This window comes from Polypterus senegalus, chromosome 12 (assembly GCF_016835505.1).
Source record: "Polypterus senegalus isolate Bchr_013 chromosome 12, ASM1683550v1, whole genome shotgun sequence".
Taxonomy (NCBI): domain Eukaryota; kingdom Metazoa; phylum Chordata; class Cladistia; order Polypteriformes; family Polypteridae; genus Polypterus; species Polypterus senegalus.
This window is the reverse complement of record NC_053165.1, coordinates 86040220-86067679: the sequence shown is the minus strand read 5'-3', so window position 1 is coordinate 86067679 and position 27460 is coordinate 86040220. Positions and strand designations below refer to the sequence as shown.

Here is a 27460-nt window from a genome sequence, read left to right as displayed (position 1 = left end):
TCTGAAACAGCAAGACTCATGGTCAGCAATTCTGAGTACCTGCCAATAGTGGTCTAAGATGGGATGGCAACAGGGTGTTGAGCGGCCAAGATGTATCAATGCAAGAGGTCAACAAAGGCTACCCTGTCTGGCACGAACCAACAGATGGCTACTGCGGCATAAGTTGCAGAATACATACATACATATACTGTATATATATATATATTGTGAACGCTGGCCCGGACACAGACAGACGGACATCGTATGTTCACCAAACACACCCTTTATTTACAATATTTACAAGAGCTTACTTCACGTGCACCCCCAGTGCCTCCAGCACCGATCCCCAAAGTCCAGGCCACACAGTCCTTCGTGCCTCTCTCTTGGCCACCTCCAGTCCTCTCTCCAGCTCTGTCCACTTCCACCCGACTTCCGCTCTCGACTGAAGGGAGGCGGCCCCTTAAATAGGAACCCGGATGGGCTCCAGCTACTTCCCGGCACTCCTCCGCAGACACGCCCCAGTGTGGCAGAAGTGCCGGCTGCGCACCCAGAAGCCCTCCGGGTGTCCCCTGTCTTCTTCCCCCCAGCACTTCCTGGTGTGTCGGAAGTGCTGGGCTCCAGGGTTGTTCAGGCACCGGGCGCCCCTGGCGGTGGCCACGGGTTCCTACAGTGCTGGGCCTCCAAGCCCTTTACCCGTGTCCCCCAACATAACCAGGGTGGTTGCCCCCTCGCGGTCTGGAGGAGGTACAAGACCTCCTCCGGTCCTCCAGGGCGTCCCAGCCCCAGCCGGATGCCACAATATATTGATATATATATACTGTATATACATATATATACAGTCACCAGCTTGTTTGAGGTATGTGGTAACCTGCCAGGACAAGAGGGGGCTCTCTCACAAAAAGTTTCTTCTCCTTTTCTCCCTGCCACTGCGAGAAACCGCCCACTTAGTACACTTAGCTCCGCCCCAACACTTAGCCCCACCCCAACATAAGAAGCCCAGCCGCCTGTAGGGAGGAGGTATCTTTTACAAGCAGAGCAGACCACCAGATGGAGACGACGGCAAAGAGACATTCATTTTGCAGAAAGGCATTTACTTGAGTTAGAATTTTGTTTTAAATGGGTCAACCCGGCTGGTGTCCCAACTGTTCTCAGCTTTTGCAAGCTTTCGTTCCTGCACTTGGCCACTTTATATATATATATATATATATATACAGTGGTGTGAAAAACTAATTGCCCCCTTCCTGATTTCTTATTCTTTTGCATGTTTGTCACACGAATTGTTTCTGATCATCAAAAACATTTAACCATTAGTCAAATATAACACAAGTAAACACTAAATGCAGTTTTTAAATGATGGTTTTTATTATTTAGGGAGAAAAAATCCAAACCTACATGGCCCTGTGTGAAAAAGTAATTGCCCCCTGAACCTAATAACTGGTTGGGCCACCCTTAGCAGCAATAACTGCAATCAAGCGTTTGCGATAACTTGCAATGAGTCTTTTACAGCGCTCTGGAGGAATTTTGTCCCACTCATCTTTGCAGAATTGTTGTAATTCAGCTTTATTTGAGGGTTTTCTAGCATGAACCGCCTTTTTAAGGTCATGCCATAGCATCTCAATTGGATTCAGGTCAGGACTTTGACTAGGCCACTCCAAAGTCTTCATTTTGTTTTCTTCAGCCATTCAGAGGTGGATTTGCTGGTGTGTTTTGGGTCATTGTCCTGTTGCAGCACCCAAGATCGCTTCAGCTTGAGTTGACGAACAGATGGCGGACATTCTCCTTCAGGATTTTTGGTAGACAGTAGAATTCATGGTTCCATCTATCACAGCAAGCCTTCCAGGTCCTGAAGCAGCAAAACAACCCCAGACCATCACACTACCACCACCATATTTTACTGTTGGTATGATGATCTTTTTCTGAAATGCTGTGTTCCTTTTACGCCAGATGTAACGGGACATTTGCCTTCCAAAAAGTTCAACTTTTGTCTCATCAGTCCACAAGGTATTTTCCCAAAGGTCTTGGCAATCATTGAGATGTTTCTTAGCAAAATTGAGACGAGCCCTAATGTTCTTTTTGCTTAACAGTGGTTTGCGTCTTGGAAATCTGCCATGCAGGCCGTTTTTGCCCAGTCTCTTTCTTATGGTGGAGTCGTGAACACTGACCTTAATTGAGGCAAGTGAGGCCTGCAGTTCTTTAGACGTTGTCCTGGGGTCTTTTGTGACCTCTCGGATGAGTCGTCTCTCGCTCTTGGGGTAATTTTGGTCGGCCGGCCACTCCTGGGAAGGTTCACCACTGTTCCATGTTTTTGCCATTTGTGGATAATGGCTCTCACTGTGGTTCGCTGGAGTCCCAAAGCTTTAGAAATGGCTTTATAACCTTTACCAGACTGATAGATCTCATTTACTTCTGTTCTCATTTGTTCCTGAATTTCTTTGGATCTTGGCATGATGTCTAGCTTTTGAGGTGCTTTTGGTCTACTTCTCTGTGTCAGGCAGCTCCTATTTAAGTGATTTCTTGATTGAAACAGGTGTGGCAGTAATCAGGCCTGGGGTGGCTACGAAATTGAACTCAGGTGTGATACACCACAGTTAGGTTATTGTTTAACAAGGGGCAATTACTTTTTCACACAGGGCCATGTAGGTTTGGATTTTTTTCTCCCTAAATAATAAAACCATCATTTAAAAACTGCATTTTGTGTTTACTTGTGTTATATTTGACTAATGGTTAAATGTGTTTGATGATCAGAAACATTTTGTGTGACAAACATGCAAAAGAATAAGAAATCAGGAAGGGGGCAAATAGTTTTTCACACCACTGTATATATATATATATGTATATGTATGTATGTATATATGTATATGTATGTGTATATATATATATATATAATATATATATATTTGCACTAGGGGGCTTACCCCTCCTCACTTTGCTCGCCAAACACAACCGGCCTGTGCTATGCACCAGCCACTTTGTGTCTCTTCTGCTCGCGTTGTGAAGAGGGGAGCTGAAGGCACCCCAAGAAGACGCGGTCACTCCTCCGAAACCCCCTCTTAAACAGTGATACAATGGGAAACAAATACAGTTTCTTTGCTCGATCAGCTGCTGGCTTGTTCCTGCTGCCATGGTGTGTGATGTGCATCTCGTGTGGCACTTCGAACATTTAAAAGCCTGTACAGCAGCTGTCCTACTCTTTGTCTTTTATTTCCGGCCCTGGGTGTGGTTAAATGTCTTGGCGCAAAGTCTCGTCTTGCGGGATGTGAGTTCTTGATATTTTAGTTTATAATTTAAAATTGGAATAAGAATCTGAAAATCTAACAACATCACATTAAAGTTTGATAAATTCTGAAAATGATACCAAACATATATATGTAGGTTTAAAAATAAGTCTGATTTAAAGCGTGACAAAAAACTTTTAGGCTTTGGATTTTATATATATAGAGTATATATATATATATATATATATATATATATATATATATATATATATATATATATATATATATATATATGCAGTTATATATATATATATATATATATATATATATATATATATATATGCAGTTTATATATACACACAATTTGCAATCTGAAAAATTAAATTTTTAATATAATTTTCACCTTTGTTTCCTTCCTGCACTTTGAAGCTTTAATGCTCATTTCCACTTCAGTGATCAAGGCGTTTCCCCTTTAAGAGGTGGTCAATAAGGCTCTGATTGGAGTAATTGTGTTAGTTTAAATTCATCCCACTGGGGGTCTCTATCACACGCCAATGAGGGATCATGTCAGCAGGTTGTGCAGATGCTGCTGCCATCAGGCAGCCAGTTTGCCTTCCGGGAATTAGGAGATTACAGCGAGGGATGTTCTCTCATCTGGAGAGGTGAAAGTTTGTGAAAGAGCTCAGTCTGTGAGGGGAACAGAAAATCACGATGACAAGTGCTAGCGAGCCGGTGACCATCACCAGACAGACGCGCACATCTAAACGCTATAAAAGTATGAGGAAGAACTCGAGGAGAATCTACTCGCACTATCCTGATCGGCATCAAAGGTAAGCAGCACTGCTGATGCTCAAGAATGATTTACCTCGTAGTAATAATGTGATCGACTTGAGATGCTTGAAAATAATGACAAGAAATCACAGCTGACAGCACCGTACTGGGAAGGGAAGGAAAGGATAAGAAAGAGTAAGGAGTCAGAGTGTCATACAACAGAACAATGACAACTTAAAAAGGAATGTCATTAAATTGGATTGGCTTAGTTATAAATCATAAACCTGTTTATGCAAATTACACATAAAGTTGTGTTGTAAAGAAGACTCTCCAAATGACTTGCTATGTCACATTATTTTGTTACACTGTTATAGAAAGAAATAAGTACATTATTAAATAGTCTTTCTCAAAATGCTAATGTCTATGAGAAATATTTGATGTATGTATAGTTATATTGTATGAACTCAGATACATAAAAACTCACATACACCCACAGACACACACACACACACACACATATATATATACACACATATATATATATATATACACATATATATATATATATATATATATATATATAAAATGGAGGTAGCGTAAGGCTCCATCAATGTGCATCTGCAAAAGAAAAAAAGTTCAAACTTGTTTCCACGCTGAAAATAAGAGAAAGTAAAAGACACACAGTATAGTGACACATATATATTTATGCACATTTTCTGGACCTAGTCTTTCTCTTAGAGAAATAATCAATAAATGTGTGTAGTTCAGTGAATCTGAACCCATTTATAGAATTACAAAGCAATGTTTTTTTTGTTTTTTTTTTCCTGAATGGCCCCTCATATCTGTCTACTTGAGGAGACTGGGGGTGGGATACGTTCAGCTCAATACTCCTAATAGTTTGGATCAAATCACATTTGCATCTCTTCACTATCAGTCGAGACAGCGTGGCATGTTCCTTATACTTCAAAAGAAAAGAAAAGAAGGAGTAACACTGTATTTGTATATACTATATATCTATATATATACAGTATATATATCTTCTGGACCCAATCTTTTGTGGTGCAATTAACGGTAAATATGTGTAGTTCATTCATATATATATATATGAATATAGAAATGTTTGTGTGTGTATATATTATGGAGTGCCAAACAGGCAAATATATTGAATATATATAAAGTCAAAGTCTAAATATATAAGGTCATTGCTGAAAATAATAAAACATTCCTGAATATATAAAGTCAAACTTTGAACATATAAATATATACAGGAGTTAATTCATTTATTCAGAGATTCAACATATTTGCCATTTCATATATATATATATATATATATATATATATATATATATATATATATACTGCATATATATATATATATATATATATATATATATATATATATATATATATATATATATATATATATATATAATTGTGTGTGTGTGTCTGTTCAGAGAGATTAGTATGGGATAAATTAAGCTTAATATTAATGTTTTTTGATCAAAGACAGTAGTTTGTGTCTTTTCACAATCGGCTGCACCAGCACGCCATGTCCATCATACTACTAATCTATTCAACATTGACACACACACAAATAATTGCATAATCACTGTATTACATTCTTTATAGACAGAAGCATGGCAGTACATCCACTAAAATTGGAGAAATACTGAGAAGATTAGCATGGCTCCTGGTTCAAGGTTAACACACAAAACTGTGGAAGCTCTCCCCTTATCAGCAGGCAGAGTGGTGCAGTGGTTAAGACTTCGAACCCTAAGGTTGTGCGCTCACATCCCGCCACTGACACTTGAGTGACTACAGTATAGGTTCAGTTCGCTTCAGTTGCCTGTGCTCTAGAGCTTGAAGTGGGCTGGCACTCGCTAGTGTGGTGTACCAGCAGTAAAGAGTTGCATACTGGCCCATGGACGTGTGTATTGGGTTATTTGGTGATTCAAGTTTGGGCCTATTTGAGTGTGTTCATGAGTGGGTCTTAGGTGGACCGGCACTTTCTCAAGGATTGGCCTTTACAGGTCCTGTGATGACCTGGCCCTTTCTAGGGTTGATTCCTATCTTGTGTTCACTGTTATAGGGATAGATTGTAGACCCCTCAACAATCATTTGGATTAAGTAGATTTGAGAAAAAATATGTTATGTTTCATTATAAATTCATCCAACCAAGCATCAGTCCATTTTCAGGGAAGGCAGTCCATTACAGAGATAGATAGATAGATAGATAGATAGATAGATAGATAGATAGATAGATAGATAGATATGAAAGGCACTATATAACAGATTCCTCCAGGTGCTCTGCTTTCCCTACAGTCCAAAGACCTGCAGGTTAGATGAACTGTTCCTCCTAAACTGCCCCCTAATGTGTGTTTGTGACTGAGTGTGTGTGTGTCCCCCGTGATGGACTGGCACCCTGTTTTTCCTGGCTTGTGCCCTCTGATTGCCATGATTCGCTCCAGCTCACCCACAACTCTGCCCAGGATAAGCAGGTTCAGAACTTGAACGTACGGATGTTGTTTCTTTAATTTGTATTACTCATTCTAATGTACTAACGTAAAATGTTTACTATGAGTTCATATATTTTATTATTTCTCACTTTGTCTCTCCTAGTAATTCAGACGAAGAAGATAAAGATGAAGAAAAGGCAGACAGCAACGACCCCGAAGAAATGTTTCAAAATATCCAAATCCAGAAGGAGATCATCGCTAACATCCGATCGCGGCCTTGGCCGATGAGACAAAAACTCCGAGCACTCAGGTGAGTATTGACTAGTAAATATTTCTGGGGTGGCCGAAGCGCTCAGCGTCGCCTTCGGTGTCTGTTCAGCCCGCTCAGCTGCACACTTGGGCGGTGTAATTGCCTGCCTACCTCATTCTGCATGACCTGAGATTTACTGTGAAGTGACTCACTGGGCTCTCGGTGATAAAATGTCATTGCTACAGATATGGTTGTGTGGAAAATGCATTTATCATTCTGTTCCACAAGAAGTTTATTAGTATCCTGGTGCGCACAGTCAGTGTTTTATCCTCCTGGCCTTGTTTGGGATGTTCTTAACATCACTCAGTGACAAATATTTAGTTATTTGTTCTCCTTTATTTGGCTGCTTCATGCTGCCTCAGGGATTTGCATCTCAGAAACCTTGAGATTAGGCGTTCACAAAGTCTAAAGAACAGACGTCATGCTAAACTAGCCGAGTAACAGCTGATTTAACCATCGCCGTCGAGCCTGTGCTTTGGCTAAACGTGTAGGCTCGACCGTCGGACGTTTGTTGGCGGTGTTTGTAGCACACAAGAAAAGCGAACGATCCATTAAAATCCTGGCAGTTTTTGACGTCTAGGATCAACGCTCCAATTGTTACACTTTTTTTCTTTTTTTTTTTTTTTAATAGGAGATCATATTTGTCCGTCACATCTGTCCACTTTCTTATACATTTGCTGACTTTCAAAGCAAAAAACAAATGTAAATGAGTTTCAGGACTACGTAGTTACCAAATGGGCCAATCAGAATCGTAGGACTCCATTCGCAGCCACGTGTTGTAAATATTTTTCAAGAGGTGCTCCAGGCTGTGGTGTGGCTATGGCCTTAAGCCATTCTAAAAGACACATATAAAAAATGCAGAAAATGACTGGTTTTAATAGTTTCTTTTTCGTGATATCTGTATTTTTTATATAACAGTATAATTGTTTCACTAGTAATTGCTCAGCGTTACAGACATTGAGCATTAAGGTTTAAACTAGAAATTCTGTACTGTACTTTCTCCATATCCACTACGGGACACACTACACTACAACCATCGGTTACACAAGACGAACACTTTTGGCGTATTTAATCGATTTCGTCCTGCAGATCACAAAAATCATTTTCCTGTCACGTTTCATTTTATTGCAATCGCAACGTTTTTGTGATTTCCTATCATATTCTTAATATCCATACACAGCACATCGACTAAAACCATAACGTCTGTGTTGATCTCAAAGTTCTGCTATAGGAGCAATGCGGCTTGGATACAACGAGTCCTGGTGTTTTGTTTGCGAATGGACTTTCGTGCTAAAGCGTCTCGTTACATTCAACAGAACAGGTCGCTCTGTAAAGCATTTGGGAAAAACGTGTGGCGTGTAAAACAAACATTTTTTTTTCTCATCCTTATTCATATTAAGCTACTGAACCTGCTAATGAAAAAATGTATCAAACATAAAAAGAATTAAGCAATTTTCCTAAATCATAGATCTTGTAATGCTGAAAGCATGGAACAGCCATTTAATGCTATGATCGCCACACAAAACAACACCGTTTAACCTGCTTAAAAACCTCATTGTTCTCCTGGATGCCTCTTAAAATGAAAATGACGTGGAACATAAGCGATTCTTTTTAGTACAATAAAAATAATTCTTTACATTTATATTGAGCTTTTCTTACTACTACTACTATCTCTTTACTAAGGGGCTGCAGCGCTGCATCGCGTGCTGTTGCAGAGGGCAGTGCCAGGCTCTTCTTTTACACCCGGTTCCAGTCTCACCTCATTAACAACAGCATACAAACAGAAACAACAGATGCATTATTGTATACACTGTTCAGTTGTTTAATTAAATTTGAAATCAGAAACCCTGATGTTTAAAACTGAATTTAAAAAAATCAATATGTATCATAAAATGATCATTTATTAATCTTGCAATGTCTGCATTACAGATCTTGTCCTTTGATTTCATTTCCAGAAAAAAAAAAAAACTTCTACTCAGATGAAATCAGCGCCAGCAAGCAGCAAAGCAGATGAGCTAACGGGACTGAAGTTAATTTAAGAGAGAAGTCACGAGGGCACAGCAGAAAAACAAACCCCGCCTATTACAGTTTTAAACGTGATTGGCTACTCCACCGACAAATCGTTTTTTACATACTCAGTGTTAGAAAGAAAGAAAGAAAGAAAAAACGAAAAAAAAGAATATCATTAACAGTGAAATTGAAGAAACACGTTTAGAAATCTGGGAAGTGTTATAGAATACAGACAACTCTAAAAACTCCAACTCTAACCATTGAGCACTTATGTAACATTTTCTTATTACAGTTATTAACACAAGACTTCCTTTTTTGGCAGGCAAGCTAAAGAGATTGTGCTGAAATATGAAGGCAGACTGACCAGGACAAGAGGCTATCAAGCTGCTGGAGCTGAAGTATGCAGTTCATCTATCTATCTATCTATCTATCTATCTATCTATCTATCTATCTATCTATCTATCTATCTATCTATCTATCTATCTATCTATCTATCTATCTATCTATCTATCTATCTATCTATCTATCTATCTATCTATCTATCATATAGTACCTTTCATATCTATCTATCTATCTATCTATCTATCCAATAACTTTCTTGTTAATCTATCTACATTTTAATCTTGCCTACTACATCTATCTATCTATCTATCTATCTATCTATCTATCTATCTATCTATCTATCTATCTATCTATCTATCTATCTATCTATCTATCTATCTATCTATCTATCTATCTATCTATCTACCTATCTATCTATCTATCTATCTATCTATCTATCTATCATATAGTACCTTTCATATCTATCTATCTATCTATCTATCTATCTATCTATCTATCTATCTATCTATCTATCTATCTATCTATCTATCTATCTATCTATCTATCTATCTATCTATCGGTGCTTTTATTTTTTATTTTGTATTCTTGCAAAAAACACCCTCTTAACCTGTAAATCTAATTTGTAAAAAAGCACATTTAAGATAAGAGCATAGTTTAGAAATTTTAATGTATATGACATACTGTATATAACTAGTTTTCAGACCATTTCTGGTGCAGTGCAAATGTACAAAAAAAAACTTTTGTTGTTATAGTAATACACTCATTAATTTATAATTTCAAGCTTTACAAGGAAAACAAAGTCAAACCTTATTTATTTATTTGTTTGTTTGTTTGTTTGTTTGTTGATTGTGTCATTTTCTTTATATGGCACATTTGAAACAACATAGGAATGCTGTGGCCAAAGTGCTTTACAGTAAAAGAAGAAAAAACATACAATTAAAATAAATAGAAAATAAAATAAATGAACATAAATAAAATACTGTAAACAATAAACAGAAGTAATGTTAAATAATCACAATGAGGAAACCATACTAAAGAGCACGGAATGCAAGTGAATAGAAATGAGTCTTTAATCTCTTTTTGAATTGTAGACGACTCCTTTATGTGACGAAGTAAAGCAGTGGTGCTCAACCTGTGGGGCGGGCCCCCCTAGGGGGGCGCAAAGTAACAAAAAGGGGGGCGCACAGATGTGAAAAAAGAAAACAAGAATCAAAAATTTGAAAAAAAATCTGTTGAAACCAAAACAAATTAACTTAAACTACATTCTGATACTAGAACAATAAATATAGAGTTAGATAAATGTCAATAAAAGTTAAGTAGGTATAATAAAATAGGCATCTACAATTCAAAAAAATGTTATGGGTGGGCAGCGAAAATTGTTTCATAAAACTGTTATGAAAACTTGGGTCGCAAATACTTAAAGGTTGAGAAACGCTGAGGTAAAGAGTTCCAGAGGCGAGGAGCCGCAGCAGCACAAGTCCTGTCTGTCCCCCTTAGTTTGACACTCGGTACGAAGGGACAACAAGAGACAACTGACCAGAAGATCTCAGCACTCTAGATGGCTGATGTAAAACACACAATTCAGATAAATAGGCAGGAGCGAGCCCATGTAAAGATTTAAAAACTAGCAACAAGATTTTAAAATCAATTTGAAAACTGACAGGCAGCCCGTGTAGAGAAGCTGATATTGGAGAAACAGAATCAGACTTTCTTGTCCCAACCAGAAAGCGAGCGGCGGCATTCTGGACCACCTGTAACCTGCATATCAGAGATTTGCTAATCCCAGAATACAGCGAGTTGCAGTAATCGAGGCGAGAGAAGATAAAAGCACGAGTAACTTTCTCAAGATCTCTAGAAGATAGAAAAGGCTCGATCTTACCCAATAGACGAAGCTGGAAAAAGCAACTCGTGACTACAGAATTAATCTGTTTCTCAAAAGAGAGCTTACTGTCAAAGATAACACCAAGATTGTGGACTTGAGGTTTGGAAAAGACAGAGAAAAAGCCGAGAAGTCCAAGACCAATTTGGGCTTTAGCCGATGGACCCTGTATAAGCACCTCCGTTTAATTTTGATTCAAACCAGGAAAATTATTAGCCATCCAGGATCTTAGTTCAGTTGTGCAGTTGATTCATTGCAGAGATGCAGACAGGAATATAAACCTGAGTATCATCAGCATAGCAGTGAAAAGAAATGTGAAATTTCCTAAAAAGAGCTCCAATAGGGTGAAGGTATATAAAGAATATAAGAGTTATCCACTAAACCAATATTCTAGTCCAGGGACTAACTGAACAGCACATTTTCAAGGCAGCCACTTTACACCTCCAGCTGCAGCGTCCTAAATGATATCACATGGTCCTACATCTGGTGGAGCCACAGTGTGGCCTGTCACTGGAGGTCTGCAGCCGAGCCCTTCTCCTGTTTTGGGAATTTCTGCTGATTTCTGCATGTAATGTACGTAGGCAGCACATGCCCAACAGATCATTAACGCCATTGTCATAAGCTTGGACTTCATGTATATGAAGAATCAGAGACACTTCCACAAGGCTGAAGTCACCACATATGAAGACTGAGTCATTATTAGAGTGCTTGTCACAGAATGAATCATTTCATGTAACTGAGCCTCCATTTGCAGAGGGAGATCATTACTGTCACACACACCGTGAGAGCATAGTGAAATTCCTGTGCCACTGTTGTGGTGAAGTAAAAATAAATACAGTAAATAAGTAAGAGTAGCAGAAGATCATCCATCCATTCATTATCCAACCCGCTTTATTCTAACTACAGGGTCACGGGGGGTCTGCTGGAGCCAATCCCAGCCAACATAGGGCGCAAGGCAGGAAACAAACCCTGGACAGGGCGCCAGCCCACTGCAGGGCACACAATCACACACACCCACACACCAAGCACACATTAGGGACAACCTGCATGTCTTTGGGCTGTGGGAGGAAACCCACACAGACACGGGGAGAACATGCAAACTCCACGCAGGGAGGACCCGGGAAGCGAACCCTGGTCTGCTAACTGTAGAAGATAAATACATTAATAAATAAATAAATTAACACCATAAATAAATACATGCAGTAAATAAATAAATAAATAAATAAATAAGATAAGGAAAGTAAGGTGAGGTAATACAGAATAAGCCCATGTAAGATAAGATAAGATCCATCCATTATCCAATCCGCTATAGCCTAACTACAGGGTCACAGGGGTCTGCTGGAGCCAATCCCAGCCAACACAGGGCACAAGGCAGGAAACAAACCCTGGGCAGGGTGCCAACCGATCACAGGGTGCGCGCACACTAGGAACAATTTAGAATCACCAATGCACCTAACCTGCATGTCTTTGGACTGTGGGAGGAAACCCACACAGACACGGAGAGAGCATGCAAACTCCACACAGGGAGGACCCGGGAATTGAACTGTAGCAGAAGATAAATACATTAATAAATAAATAAACACCATAAATAAATACATGCAGTAAATAAATAAGAGTAGAAAATAAATAAATAAATAAATAAATAAATAAATAAATAAGGAAAGTAAGGTGAGGTAATATAGGATAAGCCCATGTAAGATAAGATAAGGAAAGTTAGGTTAGGTAAGACGGGATAAGCCCATGTAAGATAAGATAAGATAAGATAAGAGTTCAAAAGCAAAAGTAATGTAAAGTGCAATCCCACATAAACCAGCACACATTGCTGGGCAGGTAGGCTCAGGATACTGGAGTTCGGTGATCTTATCTGGTCCTGAAGCGTTTGGAGCGAGTGGTGGAGCTCCAGCAGTGCTTCCCAGAAGGCAGAAGTGAGAGCAGGGGGTGAGCTGGATGGCTGTCACCAGAGATGGCAGATTCAGCTCTCCTCAGACATCTGGTTAAGCAGATGGTATGAAGCTGTGGACAGTTTGCCCCCATCATTGTAGAAGCTGTACGGACAGTCCTTTGGAGGAGTTTGCAATCCTGGCAAGTCAGGGTACCAAACCTCACTGTGATGCATCCAGTCGGGATACTTTTAACAGTGAAGTGATAGAAGTTGAGCTGTGTTTGGTTTCAAGCCCAAAGCTCTTTAGCCACCTCACCTCAACAACACCATTTATTTCTAGAGCACATTTTCAGACCAATGATGTAACTCAACGTGCTTTACAAGATGAAAATAAAAATATATAAAGAAAAAAAAATAAGATTAGACATTACTAAATAACAAAGAATAAAGTAAGGCCAGGAGGACAGAAAAAAAAAAAAACCCTCCCGAAAAGTCTTTTCACACAGTTCCTCATAGACGATGCGTTCTCCTGCTTCCTGCATTTTGTTCATCTCTGTACCGTCCCCGTCTGATCATTTCAGAAGATATCCATCCAACACAATATCATTTTGAAGCTCCTGAACACACCGTGACTTCCAATGAGAGCCGACAGTCCATGATGCATCCCAGTGAAACTCTGCGACAGAATAACGGCGGCTCAGTAGGTGAATGGATGGATGGATGGATGGCTTCCTTCTAATTGTGCCGCTTTTTTAGATCCATCCAACGAGCAATTTCAGCTCACATAATCACAAGCAAAGCAAAAGACTGCACTTGCTCAAAGCAACCGGTTAAATTTATAGCCAGTTCTTATTGCTGAGTTTAATTAAAATTCTCCAAAGGCATGCATTAAAGTCTTGGTAGCACCATTAAAATTAATTGACTTTTACCATGTAGATTGATGGTGCTTTATTAATTACAAAGATTGCTCAGTCTAGCTTTGGCCTTTTGATAAGTTGAAGGCCCTGCCTACTTTCTTTTTTCTCGTTAAGTAAAAAAGTTTTGAAAATATGAGGTTGATGTCCTACATCGGAAGTAAAGATGTCTGTCGGATGTACTGGAAGACTGTCATAATTAGCTGAACACGTTTCTATTATAAGTTTTATTTTCTGATCTCATGTAATTCCCTATTGAAAGAGACAGAGAGACAGCTCAAGTGACTGCAAGAAATAAACCAACTCTGGACGGGAAACACAGGAATTCTTATAATAGATATGTTACAGTCAAAACCCGAAATCGGGCAAAACGGGAAATGGCCAATGTCGCCTGTAAATTGATTGGCCAATGTCCGATCTTTTCCTCGATTTTGAGATTTGGCCAGCCAGTTTGCGAAATGGCACGGGACAATCGACCAAAGTCGCAAGACAAAAGGCACGAGCAGCGATTTGTTGTGCACTTAGCAGTGCAATTGCATCGAGTGTAGCCTTGGCGGCTCTTGTTCAGAAAGCGGACGCCACTTGGTTGTTTCACAATAATTACGATTAGGTTTATAAGTAGGTTTCACATTTCTGTTATCATTTAAGCCCTAAAATAGTGACTTAACATCAGGGACCTATTTTATTTTATTTTTATTGACCTTAAGGTTAGTGCTGTGCGAGGGGAAGGCCGTCTCAAGTGGCGTCTGCTTTCTGAACAAGACCCACTTTGAGGAGTTTCTCGTGCAGAATGGAAAACTCACTTCTGAATCTGCATGTGAAGTTTTTAAGCGTCTTCGCACCTTGAGCGGACACTCTTACATCAGCACATCGAATTTTGGTCAGGGAGTCCTCATCACTTCGCAAAATGGCTGGCCAAAGTAGCATACACACTGGTCATTTCTAGTAATTCGGACTTTGGCCACACCTCTCGGCCAAAATGCGAAATGGCTGGCCAATTCGGGAACTGGCCGAACTTTGGGTTTTGGCCGTAACAGATACACCCCAACCAGCCAGACCATTTAAAGTACCTGCCTAATCTTGTGTAAGCCCCCCTCAACAGTTGTGAACCTTCAAGGTGTGGATTCCAGAAGACCTCCAAAGGTAACCTCTGGCAATTAGACGTCAGCAGCGGATCCTTTCAGTCCTGTCAGTAAGCTGAGGTGGGGCCTCCATGAATTGGACTTGTTTTTTTCCGGAACATCTCACAGACGCTCAGTCAGATTGAGATCTGGAAAATATGGAAGCCAAGTCAAGAGACTGAACTCTTTGTCACGTTCCACAAAGCATTCCTAAACAATTTTGCCCGTGTGTCAGGGTGCATTATCCTGCTGAAAGAAGCCATTACCATCAAGGAGTACTGTTGCCATGACAGAGTGTAGGTGGTCTGCAACAATCTTTAGGTTGGTGGTACATGTTAAAGTAACCTCGACATGAATGCCAGGACCCTAGAAGAAGCCTAGAGCGTCACACTGCTTTCTTCCCATAGTGCATCCTGCTGCCATCTCTTCCACGCACACACACCCAGCCGTCCACAGGATCTAAAAGAAAATGTCACTCATCACACCAGGCCACCTTCTTCCATTGCTCTATAGTTCACTTCTGACACTCATGTGCCCATTATAGGTGTTTTTGGTGGTAGACAAGGGTCAGTATAGGCACTCTGACCAGTCTGTGGCTACACAGCAGGCTGCAATGCTCTGTGAAGTTTTTCTGCAATTTTTGCGCCAGTAGCTCTTCTGTGGGACCGGACCAGACGGGCTACCATTCTCTAATCAACCTGGGGCGCCCATGACACTGACGCCGGTAACTGATTGTCCTTCTTTAGACCAATTTTGGTAGGTGCTAACTGCTGCAAACCAGGAACACCTCACAAGACCTGCCATTTTGGAGATGCTCTGACCCCAGTGGTCCAGCTATTCCCCGTCTGACCCTTGTCAAAGTCTCTCGGTTCCTTCCGCTTGCCCATTTTTCCAGCTTTTAAGAAGTGACTGTTCCCTTGCTGCCTACGATATCCCTCCATTGTCATGAGATAATCAATATGATTCACTTCACCGGGCAGTGCTTTTAATGGCGTATGACTGATCGGTGCATAACCTATACACTCCACCCCTTAAGTGTTGTTGGGTTTCAAGATTTTCTTTTCTTTTTGTTCTTTACTTTTCTGCAGCTTCTGAGGAAGTTTTCACGCTTGGCGTATAATGTTGTTGTTCTTTTCGTTCCTTGGGAAGTCAGGATAAAGAAGATAGAAAGTAAGTATGAGGTATGAACAAACATAGGGCATTAAACCAAGATAAAAAATAAAATATGTTAACACAAAATACTCTTTATCATTTTTATTTCATATTACTATAAAAGTGGTTGCCATTTTGAATATTGTTTGGTTTATGGGTGCCATTTTGTGTGTGTTTTTTTCCATGTTGTAAATGGCAGTAATGCCGGTCTCTAGTCATGTGGGTTTTATTCAGGATGTCACTTGGGTGTCACATGGGTACATCTGCCTTATATGGTCCTTTTCCTCTGTTCCTGTTGATTAAGTCCTCATTAATGCTTATCTCCAAAAAGAAAGAACACTAGATTAGATTAGATCATCTTTAATAAACCCAAGGGGAAATTCAGATGCATACAGTGGCAGAAATATAAAAAAAATCAAGGATTCAGACTCACAGGAAAGATAATAAGACAATTAAACAAATGAATCCCTGAGTAGTAATAATAATAATAATAACAAGGCATGGTGGCGCAGTGGATAGTGCTGCTGCCTTGCAGTTAGGAGACCCGGGTTTGCTTCCCGGGTCCTCCCAGTGTGGAGTTTGCATGTCTGCGTGGGTTTCCTCCCACAGTCCAAAGACATGCAGGTGAGGTGCATTTGTCCTTGGTGTGTGCTTGGTGTGTGTGTGTGTGCCCTGTGGTGGGCTGGTGCCCTTCCCAGGGTTTGTTCCTGCCTTGCGCCCTGTGATTGGCTCCAGCAGATCCCCGCGACCCTGTGTTAGGATATAGCGGGTGGGACAATGGCTGACTGACGTACGCGTGGGCGCGCTTGATTGCATTGATCTGTTTTTTGGAACAGGAGCCCTTTGGTAAAATATCGAGTACATTAGCAAATTGTTCTTCAGCTTAATAGTAAAGAATGTCCTGCTTGCCTTTAAATGAATGACGTGTACTTCATTGTGAATTGGCTTTAAAAGGAAAAATCATTACGCTGAAAGGAATGGCTTCAAAACAATTGCTCTTTCTGCGGAGTAAATCAAGTTAAGCGGCCTGCCCAGCTTTGTGCATCCTGGCCCCTGACGCCTGCAGGACTGTGACGTTAACAGCAGGAGATACTGTATTTCTGCCACTTTAACGGCTACCCTCTTGTTTCAGCGAGTCAAGTCGATTTCCCTCTCACTAATTACGTCTTATTCATTCATTCCTGAAGGTCATTTTGGCTCCGGAGTTGCCTCGTACTTCATTTTCCTAAGGTGGCTTTTCGGAATCAACATTGTACTAACTATCATGACGGGAGCATTTGTTATACTGCCAGAGGTGAGTCCAACGTTTTAGTCCACAGATAGATGGGATTTGTGGGGTTGTTGGGAGAAGAACGTTTGTTTCCTTCCTAGGGGGCATTGATCTAAAATATCTTGTGTTTTTGTGTCCGTGCTGGAGTGTGAGGTGACCATGCCACTCTGCAGTCATGTGACAAAGTACATACACCTCATCTAAGCTGTTGACATTTTTAACATATTGGAACAGACAAGCAGGAGATGTTCAGATTAAGGGCAATTGGAAAATGACGCGCTTACCGCAACGGATAGAACAGGTTTGCAATGCTTTATGGGTAGTTTGACCGCACACAGTGCGGCGTTCTGCTATTCGTTTAGTTTAGTCTGCTACAAGATTGCACCAATGTACGGCAGATGGAGTAAAAGCTGCTGAAATTCACCCCCAGAATGTTGGCTCAGTACGGAAATGAAAGCTGCAGGACTCATCGGAAAGTTTATGAATGGGCAGAAAGATTGAAAGCGTGAAGATCAAGTGCAGCCAACAAAGTCATCAACGTGGCGCACATACAAGCCTCATATCAACCCGGCGAAGACCGACGGATTGCGTTGTCCACTGTTGCTGTTCAGGATATCAGCGATGGATCTGCACAAGCCGTGATGCATGATGACTTGGGGGTACTTGGGGCATTAAGATATTAGTAGAGAGTGAATCGTTTCTGTGTTTTGAGTCTGCCAGAATGATGTAACGTATTTCCCTGGGCAGTGACTTGGACAAATTTAATCCGCATTTCAATGTCTTAATCACATGTTTTAGTTGTAACGCTGCTCTGCTCCACTTTTACCACCATTGCACATTCACAAAAATCTCCAGTTCCCTTTCCTGCTTTATCCACTCCGTCTGAGGAAACCCATCCAGCATTAGAGTAGCATCTGAAATGAGAGGTGTGTGGTCCTCCGAAGTAATAAATACCTGGTGGATAACAACCATTAATGTTAGGGCTGTCCCTGTTTACTTCAAGACAAAAAAAAAAAGGTGCGCTCGATGGCACAATTAAAAAGCGAAATGTCCCCCTCTTGTGTTCTAATATAGAAGTGCAGTCTATCAAGACCTTGTTTTGGCTTGAATGTACTTGTCTTTCCGGCTCCTTCTTAAGTATGGGCTTATATGGTCAAGGGGTGGAGTCAGTTGTCCTTACAGTGTCCTGTGGAGGCAAATGAAGATAATACAGTTGGCGGCAGTACCCCTTCTCGGCCTCATGGTGGTATTAAGTACCTGGGAGGAACCTGGAAGATGACCCCATGACGAGCATGCGTGACAAGTGTTTGCCGATTCTCTGCAGTACCCAAAATTTCACAGATTTCCTGAACTTGCCGTAACTCGCTGTGATCTAACAGTTCAGACAACTTACATGAAAGCAATCAAACAGTTTCTCATTATATGAAGTCAGGCCAGGTCTAAATCCTAAATCGCTCAGGATCTTCGCCTCATGAATCTCCAGACGAGTTTATAACTTTAGTCCTCGCTATCCTTGATATTCACTCTTTTCACGTTTTCATTTTCGGATGACAAGATCTTCCGATTAGGTGTGACGGGGCAGTTTAGGTTGGCGTAAAGTTCACCCAAACACCTCACTGATCTACACGAGCCAACATCCTTCTGGGAGTTTCAGTAGGTTTCCTGCCCTCTAATCACAGAAATCTTACTATGGTGCATTGTTCAACGATGGTGCAGTCCTATAGTGGTGCGTCCATGTTTGATTGACCGTTGGATTCAACTAGACCATTGTCGGGCAACCGGTGCGCGGGATTTTCTAGGGAAGCCGCGAAACCTTTTGTAAAATATTTATAGTACTAGGTTGTTGTACCGTGTTAGCCATTATGAATGTAGAGAAAAGCCAAGCAAAATGACACCTTTTATTGGCTAACTAAAAAGATTACAGTATGCAAGCTTTCGAGGCAAAGAAGGGGCCTGAGTTGCCTCGAAAGCTTGCATACTGTAATCTTTTTAGTTAGTCAATAAAAGGTGTCATTTTGCTCGTAAAATATTTAAAATTGCTAGTGTTTTGGAACTTTGGGTTGATTAAAAAGATAATGTTTAAAAAAAAAATTATGTTGGAAAAACAGATAGCGGAACACTATATAATAAAGTCTAAGAAACGCGAGAGACTTCAAATGATCGGCAAGGAAATGCGCGTCTGTCTTTCGAAAATTGATCCTTGCATCAATCTCATATGTGCTAAAAAACAATCTCAACGTTCACATTAATTAAATTTAAGATTTATCATTTGATTCCTTTATTAATAAAATGTCTTTCAAACTTGTAAAATGAACTGTTTTTATTGGCGATTGTCCATAGATTGTGTCGTCACGACTTTATTTATGGGCCGTCCCTCAGGTGCGCCGCGAAAGAAAATTTTTGGACTTAGTGCGCCGCAACTCGATAAAGGTTGCCTTTCACTGAACTAGACGAACTAGTCAAGCGCTGAACGGTGCGTGGTCAAACTACCCATAAGCCATTGCAAGCCTGTTGTATAGCGTCGGCTTCCATCCGTTGCAGTTACAGTGTAATTTCCAAATTGCCTGCACTTTTTGATTTACCCTTGTATGTGTAATGCATAACAATTTAACAATATTTAGCATTAAAAGCAATTACTTAACGACATGAGAAATAATAATGCAAAACTAACAATAAGAAAGAAAAAATTAACAGAAGTCAGGGTGTAATGTAACAGACTGAAGACAATCAGCCAAAAGTAAGGGGGAACATCCTAATTATCTTCTCCTGAATTCTTATTTTATCCTAATTTACCCAAACCCAGTAATTGACCCAAAGTGATTTATAACACCACAACATTTATTACAAATATTCCAGTCTCCCAGTCCCCAATATTTTTAACTTTGAACCAGGAAGGGCATTCAACAAGTCCAATAGTTAGCTCATTTATCCGTTCATTATGTTTAGTGAAGTTCTTGCAATCTACTGGACCAAGCACTTTAGTTTAGGTGAACGCGTCCAATGTTGTCAAAGGACCCCACTATTAGAGATTAAAGTGTCAGGATGCTGACTGCAGTTACCTCTGTAAAGCCCCCCCACAACGTCTGTTCGGCCATAACGTTTGTGTTGTACATTTTTTTCTTTTTTATTAGCTGCTGGCAGGCGCGCCATTTGGAACCACAGCCAGCAAGACCATCCCAAAGGGGCATCTGTCTTCGGCACAGGACCTGGACACCATCTGGTCACTCGGGGCAAGGCTGTCATGTTTTATTTTGTTTTTTTTTTACTACTTTGTTAAAACTGCACCCAGCAGATTTGCAGAAAACCGCTTCGTTATCGCTCTGCAATGGCTTTAATTTCAGACAGGCCAGCTGTCTCACAACGGTGATCCTCATGTTGTTGTTCTTCTTTTCGCAGGGCTACCTTCAGTATTCTGTCCTGTTTTATGGCTACTATGGAAAAGACAGAAAGATTGGCAAGGCTGGCTACCGTCTGCCTCTGGCATACTTTCTAGTTGGAATGGCGGTTTTTGCCAGCAGTTTTATTATTCTGCTGAGGAAGTAAGTAAGGAATAAGTTTATGTTATTTTGAAATTTCTATCTACTGTATCTGTTACAGGGGTGCCCACAATTTTTCGGTTTGTAAGCTGCTTTTAAAATGACCAGGTCAAAATGATCTACCTACATTAAAAATGATATACTGTATATATACTGTATATAAATCTACTGAGTATCAGAGGTGGGTAGTAACGAGTTACATTTACTCCTTTACATTTACTTGAGTAACTTTTTAAAAAAAATTGTACTTTTAAGAGTAGTTTAACTGCACCATACGTTTTACTTTTACTTGAGTACATTTGTGAAGAAGAAACGCTGCTCTTTCTCCGCTACATTGGGCAACACTCAAATCGTTTCTTTTTTTCCATTAGATTAAGTCTGACAGACAATTTTCAATCTGCTTTGTGTAGCGTATGCTGTCAAATTGTACCCACGCCTTCCATTGTGTCTCAGCTGAGATTTTAGTTCCCTCTCCTTTCACTTTCTCAGATCAATTTTCGGAAGAAAGTCAGTTTCGTATTTTTTATGAACAGTTCAAAAGTGCCTTTCCACATTTTCCTTCTTTGGAATAGCAGTGATAGATTGACAGATGAGACAAACGCACTTCGATTGTGACATTGTGAGAAAAAAAATCCTCTTCCAATTCCACATCCAGCCCATACTCTCCCCAAACTTTTTTTTTTTATTTTAATCCCTTCTTTAGTCGATATAAATTGGAAGGCTAACTAGATCACAGCCGGAGTTTTGTAGTAGCTTGCGCGTTTGATCTTGCGTGCGGGATGACCAGTGTGTTAGAAGAAAGGAGATCTCAGACTGGCCGCTCTGTATGTCAATCAAGTGGCAAATGCCATAGGGAGGATATATGATGGACCAACGTTTTAAAAGACATTTTTTTCGAATGCAACGCAATCTACCTGCACTACCTTTCAGATCTACCGGTCGATCGCAATCGACGCATTGGGCACCCCTGATCTATTATATAGTGCTTTTCACATCTATCTATCTATCTATCTATCTATCTATCTATCTATCTATCTATCTATCTATCTATCTATCTATCTATCTATCTATCTATCATATATATCTATCTATGCCTCTATCTATCTATCTATCTATCTATCTATCTATCTATCTATCTATCTATCTATCTATCTATCATATAATGTCTTTCCTATCTATCTATCTATCTATCTATCTATCTATCTATCTATCTATCATATAATGTCTTTCCTATCTATCTATCTATCTATCTATCTATCTATCTATCTATCTATCTATCTATCTATCTATCTATCTATCTATCTATTATATATCTATCTATCTATCTATCTATCTATCTATTTATCTATCTATCTATCTATCTATCTATCTATCTATCTATATAGTGCCTTTCCTATCTATCTATCTATCTATCTATCCAACTTTACAGAGTGTCTTATCAATCTGTCTACAGTCACGCAAAATGAAAATGGTTGACTTTTTCCACATATTTGAACAGCCTAACAGGAGATCTTCATGCAAGCAGTGCCTGACAGGTCAAGGTGACACACTTCCCTAAGTCTGACACAGACAGACACAAAGTACAAGCGCAGCAACACACATGGGCTTTATTTCAGTGGGAAAAGCTTTTCCCTTGTTTTCCACAGCATAGTACAGTACCACCAAGCACAAAGAAGCACAATAATAAAAGCGAGCACACAGAAATGCCTTTATCTTCTTCTCTCCATCTCTTTCTCTATCTTTTCTTGTGCCTCCACTGTTCCTCCAGCAAGCTTTGCCCCCGGGCAGCAGGCTTCTGTTATCCTGTACCCAGGAGTTCTTCCTAGCGTGGTCCAGAAGTACTTCTGGATGAGGTGGATGTCTGACAAATTAGGTCTCCACATCCCTGCAGCACCCTTTGGTGGCACTCATGGAACCCAACAGGGCTGTACCGAACTCCAACTCCCATGAAGCCCTATGGGAATCTGAGGCACTGCTGCCATCTAGGGCTCCAGGAGAGGTAATGCCCTGTACATGTTCTCTCCCCAGGGTCCTTCCTTTGTGAAGGACTGTTAATGGTTGGAACCCATTATAGATCTAAATAAATAAAAGTTTTTTTCTGAAACCTTCACGTGGACGGGTCTTTTGGGAAATGCTCTGAAGAAGCACTCTGGCAAGTTTCTTTTTCAGAGTGAAGGCCCTGTTGGCATGAAGATCTAATGTTTGTCTGTTCAAAGGTTTTGAAAATGCCATTGGGGTGCATTTACTTTTTCACACCGCCATATTTATCTATGAAGTCTCCCTTGAGAGCTTTCAAGGAAATTATTTGTTTAATTTTTTTTAAACATCTAAAACCCATCACATCTAATTCAGTTTACTGCGTTCCCAATCAGATCATTTACTCTTGGGACTTCCCTTTGAACTATCTGGTTATTAAATATTAATTACTAAATCATTAAGTAAAAGAATCACTTTTTGAAGCATTCATTGACTCGTGTATTTACAGTTTTTATTGAGTTAGCCTTGTCCGATTCAGGGCTGGCCTTATTGCTAAGTTACAGTCGAGGTCATTTTATTTAATTAGACGCATTCCCAGAGGGCCACATGGAGACAGAATTATTGGCGTTATTACGTACTGCGAGCGCCTTATTAGCTGCATCATATTAAAAACGAAATTACATTAATCCAACATGTTCAATGGAAATGTCTCTTCTGTTTATGCACCGTTTAAATAATCTTTGTCCCAATCATGGAGGCAATCCCTGCGTTAGTGGACCAGAAGTCCATTGGGATTTCATGATATTTATGAATCTTAAAATGTTCATTTTGTCCATTTGTTTGAATCAATTGTATCTCCACTTAAAAGACTTTTACAGGAAATATATATATATATATATATATATATATATATATATATTGTAACCAGTAGGTGGTGCCACCAAGCCCCAAACTCCAGAGAAAATAATGTCCGACACCGTCACGGGTTCATATAATTGATTTTTTAATCCAGCAAACACCAATCCAATAAAGTACGGCCAATAATCATACAAAACAATGACTCTTTGTTTGAGTGTTGCCCGCTGAATCACAACTCAGGGGCAGCGGGCACCTTTTATGCTAGACCCGGAATGGCTTCTGGTGACCTGGCATGACTTGTGGAGAGTACTTCTGGGTTGTTTGATGACCAGGGTAGTCCTCTCCTGACAGCACCCCTAGGGAATGTCAACAGGGTGGCACTTCCGGACCCCTGTGGGTGTCCAAGCTGGGACAACTCCAACGGACCACTGCTACCCTAATGTATGGGGGAACAGAAATGCTCCTGGCCTCTGGCTTCTGCTCATGCATCCCCTGGCACCTTCCATGTTGTCCCGAAGTCATGGTGTCATTCTGTTGGGATGCCCATCTGTCTTCAGTGGCACTCACAACAGCTCAATTTTGCAATTATGACAACTCACCTTTTATTATGGTTCATCCTTCTGCTAAAAAGCTGCAAAATACAATTGACTTTTCTGTTCCTGTTTCATGCAGACATACCATAAGCGGAGCTATTTAATAACAACTAATGCACCAGAACAGCCAGCCGGCAGTGCTATTAACCATTGCTCTCAGGCTTCTTTAGCTTCATATTTCTTTACATGGTGCTGTGGTGGATAGCAGTGCTGTTGCATGGACTTTGTATCCTAGGATTCAATCTCTGGGCCCACTTGATAATTGTGTGAATTCTGTATGTTCTTCTCCATGTTAGTGTGGCATTTTGTGGTATCCTGGATTTTGCCCTAAGTCCTAAACATAGGTGTTAGGTTATTTGGGAATGACCCCATTCCCAACGGTTTCCTCAGAACGCATCAGGGCCCCAGGGGGATATGGTAGGCACAGTCCTTTTGACATTGGGACCGTCCTCCACTTCCTTGCTTGAGTTTTTATTGCTAAAATTAGCTTCTAGTGTCTGGAAAGATGCTGCATTTTTTGTAGGCCATATCTTGGTAAGGATTGCAGGAAGGCCCTCAGAGTTAATTGGCTCCAGGCCTTGTGGGCTTCAGAGACGGTGTGAAAATGGCACGCCTTGACACAAGTAAAAGGTTTGGGGCAGCCACCCGTATACTTGAATAAGGCTGCAAAGAAGTGAAAATTGCTTGAGTCCGAAACAGAACTGAGTTTACAATCGGATGTCGTCTGACTTTAGAGTCAGGTTGACTGAAGTAACGTCATAGGGGGAACCGGAATTGATGTCATCGACCCATGAACCGGAAATGATATCATTGGGCCCCAGAACCACAAGTGACGTCATCGGTCCCAGAACCGGAAGTGACATCATCAGGGTCAAAACAGGACGTGACGTCATCAGGGTCAGAACAGGAAGTGACGTTATCTGGGTCGGAAACAAGAAGTGATTTTGTCTTGTCCAGGCAAAAATTTTCCGTATTTGGTCTGCAGGAGTAAAAGAGGAAGGATTACTGTACCACACCACCCCCTGGCTTGGTGTGGAATTACCTTCTTTTGGTCCTTCAAGCTGCCTCCAGTGTGCCCGGGAGTGATAAAAGTTAAGCCATGAAAATGGATTTTGAGGTCCCTCATATTTCAGGCTACTCTTAGGCCCTGTAGGTCTTGTGATTGGCTTAGGTCTTTCATACGCAATAAAAGATGTCAGGACACTAACTTGGAGAATCTAAGTTCATTGTGTGACGTCACTGAGGTCTCTCCTGGGGATCAAGAGGAGACACTTGTGGGTATTTTTTCCTCGAGAAAAACACGAGACAAAAGAAAATGTCTCTATTTTATTTATTTCGGATCTCGCTGCTTCCTAGGAGAACCCAACAAGATATTCAGATCCAGGGACATGTGGTCAGGGGAGGCAGGTGAGGCAGAGCCTCACTTGTCATCATGAAAAGTAAAAAACAAAATAATAATGATAACATAAAATAACTTCCACTGCTCTGTGCTATAAATTTGTTTTCTGTATGATTCCAATAATTGTGATAATTTTTATAGTCAAAATCGCTGAATTTGTGCATTTCCTGTTCAAATACAAGGGAGAAACGCAAGGTGCGGCAGCGACGAGCCTCACCTCACGCATGCAATAAAGAAAGCCCGCTCAGAAGAACATCCATTGAATTGTGTGTTTGTGTGTTCGACCACCACATCACGAACCCAACAATTACACAATATTTCAGTTAAACCTGTACGATACCCATGCATATATTCACTTAAAAGAAGAACTTCCACCTAATGCTGCGATCCTTTAAGTCGATTGTTTGCTTTCCGACATGTGTTGCTTTTTCAAGTTTGTTCCTTCTTCCTTCTTTTGACAGGATGGCCAAGAACTCGAAGTTGAGTTTTGCCAGCGCCTCGGATGAAAACTACACTTTCTGCTGGAGGGTGTTTTGTGCCTGGGATTACTTGATTGGCAACCCCGAGGCTGCCGAGAGCAAAGCGGCTGCCATTGTCAACAATATCAGGGTGAGCGGCCTTTATCATTAACAAGCGAACTTCCACCCTTGAATTTAATTTTTCTGCCATCATGAAGTGTTAATTCAGCAGCAGTCTGTCAGCCACTGCTGCGTACTTTCCATTCACTGTCACTGATTTCCCCAGAGAGAAGGCTATTAATTAATGCTAATCTAAATCCTTGAGCAGGTTTACCGATAAAATGGTATCTGATCCACTGGACCCTTGAATCTGCCAATACTCACATGATATAATGGACTCATCCACCCACACCGAGTACAACTAAATCCTATTAGACAGCCATATCTTCTAATTCAATCCTCTTGCATTAGCCGTTTACTCAAAGGATTTTATTTCTTCAGTAGACACGGATACTGTATATATTTTTTTTCTGATCAGCATTGGAGGTGCTTGTATTTTATCATTTTATATCATTGAAGTAGAAAACAATCATTCTCAAATAAATATAATGTTACATTCTCAAACCTGCTGAATTTGTTTAATCAGATTCCGAGATACAGGAGCCAAAGCTCTCCAGGGTAAAAGTTGATGTTCACATTACGCATTCAGTCAGCCATTTTCATAACCTGCATCTCCAGGGGAAGGTAGCTGCAGCCTAACCCAGCAGTCACTGGGCGCAAAGCTGGGACAACACCATGGTTAGGGTACCATCCCATCACAGGGTGTTAAGAAACAAGCTATGGAAATAAAAAGTAGTCACGAATCAACAAAAACAAACCAAGTATTTGAGATGGGAGTCCTTTAGTATGTCAACCCTGATGGCAACTGCCTTGTGCACAGCTCACTGCAGCACGACGAGACTGACGGAAACAACAAAGGGGTCTTCAATAAATCAGGTTCATTTACATAAAAGAGTCAGGAAGCATTTCTGGTTTCACCATTCAATATACAGATGCTTGGTACATTCTTACAACACACCTATATCTGAATATTATCCCAAAATATTTAATATATTAGAAATCTTTGGTTGGCTCACACTCGACTAAAGAGTAGCTTCTTATTTAAACTGTGAATTTTCAAAAATGTATTTAATCTTGGTTATCTCATTGGTCCTGTGGTAACTTGTTACAGAATATCATAGTTACACAACAAAGACACATGCAGAAATTCACAGAGAGATAAGAAAACACACAAGGTTGAACTTTTGTTTTTTACTGTTAGACACACAAACACACACA

General features: G+C 40.5%; 1 protein-coding gene and 1 non-coding gene across 2 annotated transcripts in view; both read left to right on the top strand.

Annotated features, from left to right (window-relative positions):
• The first annotated feature begins 3759 nt into the window (after positions 1-3759).
• LOC120541278 (transmembrane channel-like protein 3) overlaps positions 3760-27460 on the top strand; it is a 57082-nt gene continuing 33381 nt past the window's right edge. Inside the window, exons 1-8 of the mRNA XM_039772761.1 lie at positions 3760-4024; positions 6585-6731; positions 9064-9139; positions 15968-16049; positions 17219-17325; positions 20433-20531; positions 20698-20840; positions 26126-26273. Coding sequence (XP_039628695.1) covers positions 3906-4024; positions 6585-6731; positions 9064-9139; positions 15968-16049; positions 17219-17325; positions 20433-20531; positions 20698-20840; positions 26126-26273 — 921 coding nt within the window. The 5' untranslated portion in view covers positions 3760-3905. The remainder of the gene's footprint in view (positions 4025-6584; positions 6732-9063; positions 9140-15967; positions 16050-17218; positions 17326-20432; positions 20532-20697; positions 20841-26125; positions 26274-27460) is intronic.
• On the top strand, positions 5601-5702 carry LOC120541806. The gene has a single exon (XR_005636081.1). It is a non-coding gene; the product is annotated as a U6 spliceosomal RNA (small nuclear RNA).